This window comes from Paramormyrops kingsleyae, chromosome 14, assembly GCF_048594095.1.
Source record: "Paramormyrops kingsleyae isolate MSU_618 chromosome 14, PKINGS_0.4, whole genome shotgun sequence".
In the NCBI taxonomy this organism is placed as follows: domain Eukaryota; kingdom Metazoa; phylum Chordata; class Actinopteri; order Osteoglossiformes; family Mormyridae; genus Paramormyrops; species Paramormyrops kingsleyae.
In genome coordinates, this window is record NC_132810.1 from 22,808,626 (window position 1) to 22,821,269 (window position 12,644).

Genomic DNA, 12,644 nt, shown 5'->3' on the forward strand with positions numbered 1-12,644 from the left:
TAACTGTTTTTAAATTAAATTACAACTGAATCCTTTGATTAACAATCTTTTATCTTTCAAGGTGAAGGCTATTTCTTAGCAGATGTATCAATAACAGATACTTTTATACAAATGGCACCTATATAACATGAGAAAAACATCACAGTTGCATCACATTTACAATGGTTTGTTGATACTGTAGATATATTGCCAAAAAATATTATGACAGTTTTCAAACTCTTTAACTACTTGTCAAATGACAGAAAGTTACTGCAGCACAATGTGGACTGTGTGGTTTTAAAGTGCACCTTAATTACCACGAGTTCACCGAAACAAACTTAGTCAGGCATTTAAGTTAGCAACTAATGTATTTGGGGGTTGAACCGCCAGGGTTTTACTGACTGTACAATATAAAACATCTAGAAGAGGATCCACTTTCATTATGTTGGGTCAGTAAACTTGACAATGGAAATTATCTCATTACATTAAACTGTTATTAAGCTGTATTTTGTATTTCATGCCAGGGCAGACAAAGACTAAAGTCAAATAAGAGATAGAAATGTGTGATATGTAGATAGATTAGTGACCAAGGTGGTGTGCTTGTGACCGAGAGAACGCTTTGCTACTCTTACAAACACGTACATCTATAATTGCTTCAGTGAATGTGAGGTTTTTAAATGACTGCCATTATCATATTTTATATTGTTCATCTATCCATGATGTGAATAATTAACAATAATTATTTTGAGACATGTATTTTTATTTTAAATATTTTTCTATTTAAAATATTTATTTTATATGTATTTCTATTTATTTTCAAGGAAACCCCATGTGATATTTCGGTAATAAGTATTCCTTGACTGGATAATCTCGAAGCTGTGAAGTGGAAAAAGATCTCGAGCTGGTATCACCGTGTGGGTAAAGCAAATTTGCACATTACTGGCATCAGAGAACAAGCCGGTGACCTTCGACGCGTGCAGGATGACGGTCCTGCTGCTGCAGGGTCGCGTCCTCGTGACAGTGTGGAGCCTTTGGCTGGCATCGGGCAGCAACGAAACGGGCATCCGCGAGGGCACGCATGCGAGCCTGTGCGGTGAATACAGCAGCCGCGCGACGGCGAACGGCACGTGTCGGCTGGTGGCCACCGTGCCGCAGCTGGAAGGCCGGCGCTGCCCGGACCTGTTCCGCTGCACGGACGAGGTCTCCTACTGGCTGCACGAGAACGACGAGCGCAAACAGCAGATGGCGGACCTCAAGGAGACAATCTCCGAGCTCCAGGAGGAGCTGCGCAACCATCGGCATCGCATCAACGTCCTGGAGCTACAGGTGAAACCAGCTTTGCGTCCGTTTGGCACATACGAAAGCAATAAGCCGTGGGAAGTGCAAGGATTAGCAATCACAATAAAAGGCAATCAAAGGGCATTTCTGCAAGGTAGACTGATTGAAATCATGGAAAATACATCTTTAAAATGCGCAGTTCAAGTGTGCCAAGTCGTTAAGCCCTATACGCACATTACGGGTCATTGGAATTAAACTTGAACAAAATTAACAAAAACAATAGAAAAAAAATAAAGGAACTGGCAAACACAGATAGACAGATGATGACGAAAAGCTGATGGATAAGTGGTATGAGCAACACAGCACTACTGTAAATGCCAAGCTGCTGGTAAACTCGAGAGTGAAATTAATTACGGGTATGACGTTTGGAGAATTCATCTGGCAGGAGCAAGTGGTTGCGACATGGCTGTTTTTGCAGCCTTTTTCCACGGTGTTGAGCAGGGCAGCGGGCAGGCCGTAAAGGCCACCTAAGCCGCGGCGATAATTGGGGGATTAGTCACGTTGGCTTGGTGAAAGCCGACCTTTCGTTGTCTGCCGGTCTCCACTGAGTTCGTGAGTTTTTCACAATGAACCTGTCATCCTTCCTACTTAGATTTTCTTTGATAAATAAGAGAGGACATAGAAGAGAAACAGCCTATGTCTGTAGCCCACTATTTACAGTAAGTGATGTCAACCAATCAACTCTACATAGCAGAGCGAAGTGTCCAAAATGTGACGGTTTTTTGGCTAGAGAAGGTGCTGAGACATACTGAAAGATTTGCAGAAGCTTGGAGGAAGCACAGAGCAGGATGTGAAAATGATTAACTCAAGGGTCTTTTTTAGTTTTTTCCCCCAATGATTATGAAGGAAATACTACAAAAGTTATTTTTTAATGTATATCAGGGTTCCCCAATCACCGGTCGTGGAGGTCTAGTCTGCAACACAGTCTACAGATTTCCCTGCTCAAACAAACTAATAAACCCAGCAATTGGCTGGTGAGCTGAAAATTGTGTCTTTGAGCTGGGAAATCTGCAAACTGGCCCTTCAAGAACCAAACTGAGAAATCGCAATGTATATAATGTATAGCTCCTCTAAACGATCTGAAAATATTTATTGTAAATACCTTAGAATATGGCACCACAATAGTCTGTTTTTATAAAAGGTATATCGAAACATATTGCTTCCTTTTTGAGGATGTGTGTGACTCCTTCAGTCAATGCAATCCTTATCTTTGTTCTACAAGTATTATTTTGCAGCGGTTCCTGGGATACAACAACAACAACAATAATAATAATATTAGATAATAATAGCAGCTTCCAGGATAGGCTCTGGACCCCCACAACCCTGAATAGGACAAGCAGGTACAGAAGATTGATGGAGGAATAATAATAATAATAATAATAATCATCATAATAATAAGTGAACTGTGGTATCAATGTTTCTTCCCACCTTCTGAATCCTCCATTTTCTCTCTGTTGTGCTGTTTTCCACTTCCACTTCAAAGACATGCAGCATAGGTTAGTTGGCATCTCTGTGTTGCCCATGGTGCATTACTGTGCGTGCGCCCTGTGACAGAGTAACATCCCTCCCAGGGTACAGCCCTACCTCGCTGCCAGGAATAGGCTCCAGGCAACCTGACCTAGCTAAGTGGTTGGAGGATGAATGGGTAATTTGCTTATTAACCCTTAATTTACTTAGAAGCTGCTGTAGCCTGATTCATATTGGTCCTTATGTACTGTATAGCCTGTTTACCTCAAAAACTTGCTATTTAGGTTTATTGCTAGTTAATCACTCACAGTGTTACTTGTTGATGATCATTTAAACAGCACTTTTCAGAATTCCAGAGCTGTGCTTCGTCCACATCTTGAACTCTTGCATAAAACTGGGCCTTTAATATCTGTTGTATAAATGACCTGGAAATCCGGTCCCCTGGGGCCGGTGTATATGCTGTTTTCCTTCTACCTAAGTGCTTGAGTTCCTGACTGAACTAAATATCGAACTAATTTAGCCATCTCTCTTAGGTGTTGGCGTTATGAAGATAAATGGAATGGCAGCAGATGTAGTACATCACCCCAGCAGATGCTGGGCTCCCAACCCCTGGCTTGTAATGCTTATAATGACTCTAACTCTACCGCCACTGTCTTCCTGCTGGCAGAATGAAGATAAGAACGGCCTCAACCTGTCTCTGGGGCAAAGGTTCCACGCCCTGGAGCAGCGGAACACAGAGGCCGGCACTCTGCTGCACATCCACGGTGCCCTCATCTACGACATGCAGATGCAGATACGCAACCTCTCCGTGCTGGTGGAGAAGGTGCGGCGCAACCCCGGCTGCATGGTCAACATCATCCGCACCAGCCCCCTCCTCAGCACCCAGGAAGCCCTCCACCCAGGTTGATGATTGGTCAAAACGTGGGTCTTCGCAGTGTGGGAGGGCGGCGGAGGGAGGGGGTGAACTGATCCTTTCCAAGAGTTTCAGTTATTAGGAATGAGATGGATGTTAACCCCTGTAGAGACTATAGTTGAACATAATGCAAACCATTTCCCGTTATAAACAGATATATATCAAAATCAAACACAATCTGTAATATAATCACACAGTTTGATGTTTTTTTGCACCATCATGAATTGCATTCTAATGCTACGTTCACACTGCGAGCGGCGAGAGCGTCAAAGCGACCGGAAGTCATTCATTCTCTATGGGAGGGAGCGTCGGGAGGCGTCGAGGAGCGGCGCGGCGCGTTGCGATCTGGGCGGCGGGAGCGTCAGACAGAAGTTGAATCCAGTCAACTTTATGGTAATGAGCTGTGACGCGGTTGGGCGGCAACCAATGGGAATGTAGAGATGCTCCGCTAAAGAGAGCGCCGCAGAACATAAGCGTGTAAACTTTTGTTCCGACCCAACCGTTCCTAGGCACAATGGAGGAGAGACTTATTATTGCTCTGGCCGGGTACCCAGTTATATATGATGTGTCTCTGTTTGCATACAGGGACATAAATAAAAAAAAATGAGGCATGGACCAGAGTGTCCGAAACAATCGGTGTTCTAGGTGAGATGGTGAAGTGCATAATATATTTTTTTGTGAAAAAGGAAGGAGATCAGTAGTAATTTTGGCGCCATAGCAGAGAAAACAGTGCAAATTGTCGGTAATGTTAAACCTATTTATAGCATTAGTGTTTGTCAAAACATAATTATGTGTTTTAGTAGAACTGTCGTGAAACATTTTAAGTACTATTTATGTTAACTAAAGAAACATAAAGCACAAGTAACTACTTGGCGATCATCCATTGTGATCCAAGGTAAATTTGAAAAGAAGCGCTACACTATTATAGGTAACATTTTCCCTCCAGAACGCTTGATTTTAAGTGGGAATGCAAATAACTGGCTCACAACAATATTTATTTGACAAATTATGTCCTATCAGGAGTCGGTGCAAAGATATAAGCTACACGTTTGTTTGTTTTGCGACCCCTTTAAAAAGTTCTCAGAGCCTGGCATTCTGAGCGGCCTTGTCCCCGCCCACTATATGACGTCAGAGAGCGTCTCCGGCGTTGGCTAGCGTCGCGTTCAGGGCGGCGGGAGCGACGGCTGGAGTCTTTGACGCTCGCGGTGTGAACGTAGCATAAGAGCTCTGTAAAATGTTATGTACTTGGTTCCTGTTAAAAATATACACTAGAGGGAGCTAGATTTTCCAAAGGACTGTCTGGATACTATTTCCTACATTCCAGTCTTGTTGAAATTTTTAAAGTCTGGCTGATCACTTGTAAAAAATAAGGTAGAAGGGTTTTAGTTTTCATACTGATGTTTGGCAGTTAATTACGCAAATGGAGTCTGACAGACCTTCAGCACATCACAAGCAAGTGAAATTCCAAAACGACTATATTTGTGGTATTATTCAGCTCTGTCAATATAGACAACACTGTAGGCCTCTAGACAGTACTGGAGGACTGTGGACTGATGCTTCGTGCCTGTGATGGGATTGTTGGTTAAGTCTGTTCTTTTAGTTTACCTTTTGTGTTTGTGTGTGCTCTGATTGCTGCAACATGTTAAGGGTTGAAATGTGTTTATCCATTTGTATTGTCACGCCAATGATGTCGGACTTGTTTTATTCCCTGAAAAATAGTGAATATCTATAATGGTTACTCAAAATGTATGGATATTTGACTATTAAAAAAAAAAAAAAAACGTTTAAAGCACTGATAGAATTTCAAAGACAACTGTGCTGTCTGTAAGATCCCTAACAGCATTTTTCTTACAGAGGTCCAGCATGTGAGAAATTGCCCTATTGACTGTGCCTCCCTGTACTACAATGGGGTGCACAGGTCTGGAATCTATATTGTGGTCCCTTCACTGAGGGCAGTGCCAGTTGAAGTATTTTGTGACATGGAAACTGAGGGTAAGGATTTTTTTGTCTGTCTTTTGTCTGTTGTATTTAAGACTGTTACAAACACAATATATTCTAAATATATAAATCAGTGCAAGCAGTCAGATACAGTGGATTACCAAAATAAAGAAAACACTTGAATGAGTAACGGATATAAATGATATTGAAATCGGGTTGGATTATGTAAAATATGCTAAAGTGCTAAACCGGCCTGGTTTGTTTACAGTGGCTAGAAGATGATGTTTTGATGCATTCTGGGAAAGGTGATTGCTACATTTGGAGTTTCATACTGTAAGTAATTAGCTGAGGTAGCGTTGGCTTAAAAGCCTGAGGGAAAGGCATCGTCGGCTCAGGGAAACAGTGGACTAGAGCTCGTACTTCTCGACTGTGATGTGATCTGAGATGGAAAAAGAGGCAAACAAATCTGGATTAGCTGACCACAAATGGTATTCGAGTCAGCTTGAAATATAAAATATGAAAGAAGTGTTGAAATTTTTCTGATGTGTTGCTTAACTATGATCCTCTGTGTCACTGTGGTATCTTCGTAAAGTGTTTGTGCTGCCTGCATCCCAGCAGTGGAATTTCTCAATGTATGCTCCCGTACCATATACAGCCTCCCCCCAGGTTACCATGGGGTGACATTCTGATAAACCTATCGTAAGGTGAAAATATTGTAAGGTGAAAATGCATTTTAATACAGTACACCTAACCTAAAAGACATCATAGCCTAGCCTAGCCTACCTTAAACATGCTTAGAACACTTACATTACCCTACAGTTGGGCAAAATCATTAACACAAAACCTGTTTTATAATAAAGTGCTGAATATCTCATGTAATTTATTGAATAATATTTTGAAAGTGAAAAACATTTACCCATCGTAAAAGTCAAAATATCATAACATGGACCATGGTAACTCGTGGAGCATCTGTATTGGTATCTCTGTATTGCATCTCCTTGTCTAGGTGGTGGGTGGACAGTGATCCAGCGACGGCAGGATGGCTCAGTAAACTTCAACCGCAGCTGGAAGGAGTACAGGGAAGGTTTCGGGGACCTGAAGACAGAGTTCTGGCTGGGCAATGAGCATATCCACGAGATATCCAACCAGGGAGACTACAAGCTGCGTATTGATCTGGAAGACTGGAAGAGCAAGCACAAGCATGCCCTCTACGAGAACTTTCGGTCAGGGTTTCTTGCATTGGCAGAGTTTGCTGTTTGCACTTGGGGGGGGGGGGGCAAACAACTGCATGTTGTTTACTCTATGTCAGGCTTCCCCAATTCCAGTCCTGGATGGCCAGTCCACAACACAGTTTGCAGATTTCCCTGCGCAAATACATCTTATTCAGCTCACCAGCTAATTGCCAGGTTTAGTAGGTATACTTCTGCAGGGAAATCTGCAGACTGTGTTGCAGACTGGGGAACCCTCCTTTATGTGTTAATGCATGTACCTGATACACATAACCTATTATTGTATCTACCTATAGTGTATCAACTAACCACTTTTCCAAAGGTGCAAAGTGCCAGCATAGAACAGCATTGCTGATATTGCCAAATAATTACAATTACAACCCAAACTGCTCCCAGGGTTTTGATTTGGCTGCCAGATGTGTCTGATAAAAGTTTGAGAAATTACTGTATTTCTAGTGGTGTACAGGATTCCACAGAAATTATAAGTCTTTTTAAGATGATTGCAGATGAGTATCTGGGTTCAGGTAGATTAGTTAGTAGACTTAGTATGAATGAATGTTACATTTATATAGCGCTTTTCAAGATAAAGGTCTTTACAGGAGCAATGGGAAGCCGTTTGAACCAATCCCACTGAGCATCACCCACCTGGATGATGGGATGGCAGCCAATCAGCTCACCACACAGTACCTAAGGTGGTGAAGGGCCAGGAGAGAATTCACCTGTTAGATGTAGGAGATGATTAGGAGGCCAGATTTGAAAGGGCCACCGTGGGCAATTTTAGGCAGAATGTTGGGGTACCACCTATACTAATTTAAAAGCTGCACCAGGATTGTTTATGACCTCAGAGAGTCAGGTCCAATTTTGCATCTCATCTATAGCACCATTGGTACAGCAGAGTGTCCTTGTCACTGCACTGGATGGGCTAACCTGCTGGCTACACCAGCACCTCTTATAGCAGCAACCCAACATTCCTAGTTGGACTCCCATCCAAGTACTGGCCAAGGCAAAACCTGCTTAGCGTCAGGTGAATTACCTGGTCTGAACTGCAGGTGGTGTGGCTTCTGACATAATAGAAAAGGAACTAAGTGTGAGCATGTGACAGCAAGACAAATTTATTTGTCACGAGAAATGCCTGTACAGAGCTACTGTTATAAAGAAAACAAGATGTTAAAATCAAAGTAAAATGATTAGGATCAAACTGTGTGGGACAAAGACAGAATGCATGGATGGTGACTCTCCTGAATGACGTCAGACTAGTCACATGACTTGTAATCAAGCCAAATCAAACAAGACTTGTTTGTACCCATAACAGAACAGTAAAATTCAGAAACAAACATTATTGCACTTAAAATGCTTAGAAATTAATAGGAAGTGTCTTAATTAATTCAAATACGAAGAGAACTTAAGTATTAAATTATGGTTTAATTATTTTTATTTCAGAGACATAATAAAAGTTTAACCAAGGAAAGTGAAAATATTGAAAAAATGCAGGATGGATGGGTGTAAATTATGGAGTGGGTGGGTGGTAAACCCCCCAGTAATCAAAGCCAGCCAATATAACCCCCAGACCCCCTTAAATGGGTGACCTCAACCCAAAGTTATGTCCTTGGGTAGATGGGTATATAATTTATAGCCTGAGGTTCTGTATGGTCCAAATGCCCCCCATTATCCCCCAAACAAAGGGTATGTAATTCAAAACAGTGGTTGTTATCTTTTGCCCCCTCCCTGCAGCGTGGATGATGAGGAGAGCCGCTACCGCCTTCACGTGAGTGGCTTCAGCGGCACCATAGAGGACAGCTTCAGCTGGTACCATGACAAGCAAAGCTTCAGCACTCCCGACGTGGGGAACATATGTGCTGAGATCGCGCAGGCTGGCTGGTGGTACCATCACTGCTTCTATGCCAACCTCAACGGGGTGTACTACAAGGTACACCTGCGTATCCACAATCCATGTACACTCACCTAAAGGATTATTAGGAACACCTGTTCAATTTCTCATTAATGCAATTATCTAATCAACCAATCACATGGCAGTTGCTTCAATGCATTTAGGGGTGTGGTCCTGGTCAAGTCAATCTCCTGAACTCCAAACTGAATGTCAGAATGGGAAAGAAAGGTGATTTAAGCAATTTTGAGCGTGGCATGGTTGTTGGTGCCAGACGGGCCGGTCTGAGTATTTCACAATCTGCTCAGTTACTGGGATTTTCACGCACAACCATTTCTAGGGTTTACAAAGAATGGTGTGCAAAGGGAAAAACATCCAGTATGCGGCAGTCCTGTGGGCGAAAATGCCTTGTTGATGCTAGAGGTCAGAGGAGAATGGGCCGACTGATTCAAGCTGATAGAAGAGCAACTTTGACTGAAATAACCACTCGTTACAACCGAGGTATGCAGCAAAGCATTTGTGAAGCCACAACACGCACAACCTTGAGGCGGATGGGCTACAACAGCAGAAGACCCCACCGGGTACCACTCATCTCCACTACAAATAGGAAAAAGAGGCTACAATTTGCACGAGCTCACCAAAATTGGACAGTTGAAGACTGGAAAAATGTTGCCTGGTCTGATGAGTCTCGATTTCTGTTAAGACATTCAAATGGTAGTGTCAGAATTTGGCGTAAACAGAATGAGAACATGGATCCATCATGCCTTGTTACCACTGTGCAGGCTGGTGGTGGTGGTGTAATGGTGTGGGGGATGTTTTCTTGGCACACTTTAGGCCCCTTAGTGCCAATTGGTCATCCTTTAAATGCCACGGTCTACCTGAGCATTGTTTCTGACCATGTCCATCCCTTTATGACCATCATGTACCCATCCTCTGATGGCTACTTCCAGCAGGATAATGCACCATGTCATAAAGCTCGAATCATTTCAAATTGGTTTCTTGAACATGACAATGAGTTCACTGTACTAAAATGGCCCCCACAGTCACCAGATCTCAACCCAATAGAGCATCTTTGGGTTGTGGTGGAACGGGAGCTTCGTGCCCTGGATGTGCATCCCACAAATCTCCATCAACTGCAAGATGCTATCCTATCAATATGGGCCAACATTTCTAAAGAATGCTTTCAGCACCTTGTTGAATCAATGCCACATAGAATTAAGGCAGTTCTGAAGGCGAAAGGGGGTCAAACACCGTATTAGTATGGTGTTCCTAATAATCCTTTAGGTGAGTGTATATCCCCCATATTAAGCAATGGATTGAGTATTCACAGCTCAGATCAGGATATTACACTAAAAGTCATGTATGATTTTATCACTATTTACATTGAGCTATAAATAAAGCCAAATTAGTTATAGGATATGTTTTGATTTTTGAAACAAGCATGAGAAATATTATTTTTAGGGCTTTTTAGAGAAATTTTGTATCAACTGTATGAATGTTTCGTATCAACCAAAACAAAGGGCCACATACAGGAAGTGTTTGAATGGAACAGAACAGATGATATCAAGGAACTGGAGTGGGCTATGAGGAAGTCAGTAAAATTTTATGATGTTAAAACTGGAACAAAATGTCTTTGGTCTTTAACCAATTAGGGTGGTCGTTACTCGGCCAAAGGAAAGAATCTGCTGGGTCCAAATGGCATCGTATGGTACACGTGGAAGGACTCGGATTACTATTCACTCAAGAAGGTAAGCATGATGATCCGCCCACGCACTTTCCGGACACGCCTGTCTCCATGACAACCAAAGCACCGCCCCCTTCGGCGGTAATGACCGAAGACAACCGTAATAATCAAGGTCACTGCGACGGCATTGCGACAGTCCGGACTTATCCGTCGACTTCCTGGCTGATAATTCCGAGGACGAGAACACAGCTGCTGCTATTTGCCGTGAAAATAGCTGAAAACATTTCACATTTTGCCCAGAAAATGCCGGCAGTTAAAGTCTTTTATTTGTCAGCTGAATGCTTCTAACTGCAGGCTAATGGACTTTAAAATTCTGAAGAAAAAAAAAAACAAAAATGAAAAACCAAGCTGGAAAAGCTGTGTCATACATAAATAGCTACTACTGTTATATAAAAAAATTATGAAAATTAAATACTTATAAAAGGGTGATAGATATAATTGAAGGCAGTTCAGCATGGAATAGTCTCCATCTGAACACAGTTTTGCATACTACTTGTGAGTGCTACATTATCTAACTCACATGGCTGATGATGTATGTTATGTAATATTCTCGCAGGCATTGTTGACTGTTGAAAACTGTATCTCTGTAAATAGTTTATTGTGCTGTCTCTCTTGTTGGGGCTGTAGAGGTTACGCCAAGAGATGTTCTCAGAGTAAACTTTTAGGGATTTAATATATGCTGAAAAAGTGTCAGAGTGATATTGGTGAGCTGTTTTGTTTCACAAACTAGAGCAATTTATTGAAAAAAATACAGTTGCACAAGATCTGATAAGTAAAAATTATGTGTAAAGATAAGTAATGCTGAAAATATCTTGGCCTCACAAGTTTGAAAAATATGTTATTTCCAGGTCTACTTAAGTGTAGAGAAAAAGGCAACAAAGTTTTCTGCTGTTGATTGGGACAGTGCCAAGTCCCTTATCTCCAAGCGCAGGCTACCACAACACAGCTGTCAGTCCGTTTCTGCCCAGATAAACGTATCTTCCGCTGCCCAAACAGCTCGACACAATCCTATCAGAGGAGAGGAGAGCTATAGATAGACCACAGAGGAGTCTGGGAAATGACACACAGCTTTATCTGTATGACATGACATTACTCCTGACATCACCCCGGGGGGCTTTCAGGAGTGAAGGACCAGATCCTTCTGACCTATACTGGTACCTTACGTGACCTTGGCTTTTGCTCTCCAAAGCAGAACTAAAACTGTAACCGATATGCTCTCTGAAATGGGTTACTAAATTATATTAAAATAAAATACAAAAACCTTAAGAAAACCGTTACTGGATAATGGGAGAAACAAAAACAATGGAAAAAATGCAAGTAGGATAATTGAGAAATGAGCACGTTATGTCATTACTTATGATTGATTACAGGCTACATATGTTCACATTACTATATATTACTATGCACAAAGCTAATTCTGTTTTTTTGTTTATGCAAATTGTGCTTCAGAGATTTTTTTGGACAAGGAAAATAATGTGGAGCTACTTAAATTTACACCAGAATAAAGATATATTAAACAGCCAACATATTTATACTAAATAAATATTTGCAGTAGATAATTTTTAATGTGGGCCCATTTTGCTGGCAAAATCTGCAGCGGAGAAAGAGGAAGAGAGAGTTTTATGTCACCCTTTAATTAACTTGAATTGAGAATTGCTCTAACTCCTCAAAGAGGCTTGCACTGCTGAAATAGTAGAGGAAGAAACAGTATATATAAGAACATCACACAATGAGTACATTGAAAAAATTGTTTCCCCAAATACCCTGGAATGAGTATTTCAAGCATTTTCTTAGATAACCCTTTACGTGAGATTTGAGAGGGAGCAACGCTGGAGCCTGATGGCGGATTGCTAGAGAAACCATTTCCACCATTTCCTGTCCGATTCCAGATTCCAGTTTCCTCCAATGGGTGCCCTTTGAAATCACGGCTCATTCCGGGGGGAGCTCGCTTTGGCTGCTAACAGCTGTGCCTGGCTTGAAAAACAGAGATAATTAATGTCATTTTACAACTGGAAGGGCACGAAAACAAGCATTGCGATTCCACTCAGAAGTTGATTGGCAGTAAAAATTGGCTGCCTCAATCGCATGCTGCACAGGTTTGGGGAAAGCATTTCTGTGATGCAAAACAGTATCTATTAACATCAAATGCAA

The 12,644-nt window shown here is 41.9% G+C and overlaps 1 protein-coding gene across 1 annotated transcript; it reads left to right on the top strand.

Annotated features, from left to right (window-relative positions):
* The first annotated feature begins 960 nt into the window (after window positions 1-960).
* LOC111833478 (angiopoietin-2) lies at window positions 961-12,570 on the top strand. Its single transcript, XM_023791775.2, has 7 exons — window positions 961-1,305; window positions 3,452-3,686; window positions 5,552-5,689; window positions 6,642-6,858; window positions 8,596-8,791; window positions 10,402-10,497; window positions 12,383-12,570. The coding sequence occupies exons 1-7, from the start codon at window positions 961-963 to the stop codon at window positions 12,452-12,454; spliced, it is 1,299 nt and encodes a 432-aa protein (XP_023647543.2). The 3' UTR covers window positions 12,455-12,570.
* Window positions 12,571-12,644: the final 74 nt, after the last annotated feature.